This window comes from Gymnogyps californianus, chromosome 5 (assembly GCF_018139145.2).
Source record: "Gymnogyps californianus isolate 813 chromosome 5, ASM1813914v2, whole genome shotgun sequence".
In the NCBI taxonomy this organism is placed as follows: Eukaryota; Metazoa; Chordata; class Aves; order Accipitriformes; family Cathartidae; genus Gymnogyps; species Gymnogyps californianus.
The window spans coordinates 10,610,499-10,612,319 of NC_059475.1; the positions used below are offsets into that span (position 1 = coordinate 10,610,499).

At 36.7% G+C, this 1,821-nt stretch overlaps 1 protein-coding gene across 1 annotated transcript; it reads left to right on the top strand.

Annotated features, from left to right (window-relative positions):
- Window positions 1–403: 403 nt before the first annotated feature.
- Window positions 404–1,558, top strand: PTH (parathyroid hormone). The gene is made up of 2 exons (XM_050898450.1): window positions 404–489; window positions 1,285–1,558. The coding sequence occupies exons 1-2, from the start codon at window positions 404–406 to the stop codon at window positions 1,556–1,558; spliced, it is 360 nt and encodes a 119-aa protein (XP_050754407.1).
- Window positions 1,559–1,821: the final 263 nt, after the last annotated feature.

The following is a 1,821-nucleotide window of genomic DNA, read 5'->3' on the forward strand; positions in this document are numbered from 1 at the left end:
TACAAGTATTTCAACATACTTGGAGCATATAAAGCATAAATGATTTTATAATAATAATAATAATTAATAATAATAATAATATTGGAAGAACATGGTGCTTTTCACCCAATTATCCTAGAGATGGGTACCTATATGATGATGATGCAGGGCAACTAAGGCTGACCAAAGTTCTTAGACTTGCCTATGAAGTAACAGTAAGTTGCTCACAAAATTAGTATTAGAAGTAAATTCTTCATTTGCATTCCTTGCTCTAACCCTTTTCACAAAAAAAAAAACAATTTTCAAAATCACTTCTCTGATGTCTTTCTTCAACTTTTTTCCTAAACTAAATTGCATTGGAATTAACAGAAATTACTTGAAATACAGATTTATACATGTATTCATTTCTATCTTTGTAGACAAAATGACTTCTATAAAAAATCTGGCCAGGACTGCAATCATTTTATATGCCATATGCTTTTTTACAAACTCTGATGGAAGACCAATGATGTAAGTACATTATTATATACTTCCAAAGTTTGGAGGATGACTTTAGCTGTTCTTGAGAACGTGGTTGGTTTGTCTGTCTGTAAGTTTATATGTATGCGAGTCTTTCTGTCCCTGCTTTTGAACCCCTTGGCCAAGCTGGCCAAATTCTATCCTCTAGATACAGCTGTAGAGATCTCAGATATTCTGAGTTCTTACATGTTTTTTTAAAATAGGCAGCTGAGTAGAGGGAGAACAATCATATAAGTGTTCTCTTCGGAATATCATTGGGTAAGCTGCATCTCTTATTAGATGCTTGGGGCGGTCTACACAGGAGAGCATCTTTTTTACTGTGCGAGAACCTAGCTGGAACTCACGCTTAGACACTAACATCAATCAGCACTGAGACACAAATCCACAAGAAATCATGCTTCCTTAGCTCTAGTGTTCACAGAAAACTACCACTGAATAAATGCCACAGTTTTATTAATCAGTTACCTATTCTCATATAAGCCCTAAGATCATCCACAACAGCTAAAACAAACAATAAATATATAGTCAAACAATATTGTCACAAAACTGGACTACTTCCCATTTTTTATGCCTTCTCACTAATATGTCCATTACCAATAACAAATCACCACCCACCCTCCTTCTCTTCTCCAGATGTCATTCTATCCCTTACAAATTAGAAAGGTAGGTTCTATGGCTCTGTACTGCAATACCTCACAAAAGTTCCCAAACCTGGGTTTTTGAGTGAAGATCTAGAATTCAAGAAGGGCCACTATGAGTCTCTTTCTTTGCTTTTTTCTCGTGCAGGAAAAGATCAGTGAGTGAGATGCAATTAATGCATAATCTTGGAGAGCATCGACACACCGTGGAGAGACAGGACTGGCTTCAGATGAAACTGCAGGATGTGCACAGTGCCCTCGAGGATGCTAGGACCCAGAGGCCTCGAAACAAGGATGATATTGTCCTGGGTGAGATAAGAAGTCGGAGGCTGCTCCCTGAGCATTTGCGGGCAGCAATGCAGAAGAAATCCATCGATCTGGACAAAGCTTACATGGATGTACTCTTTAAAACAAAGCCATAATGAAAAAAGCCAGAGCATTATGTCTGTCCAAGTAAGCACGTGTCTGTATATCATTGATCAAGTAGGGAATTTTATTACTATTTATTCAAACTGCAATAAGGATTAAAGGCTCCATTCAAGATTGTAGCCCCATTGAGTTAGACATTTCACAATCAAATAATAAAATGTATTTACAGTCCACCCATGACCATTGCTGCTAATTTCTGGGTAACTTTTAAATGCCTAATGTATCTTATAAATTTCCAGTATAAAAAGAAAAAGAA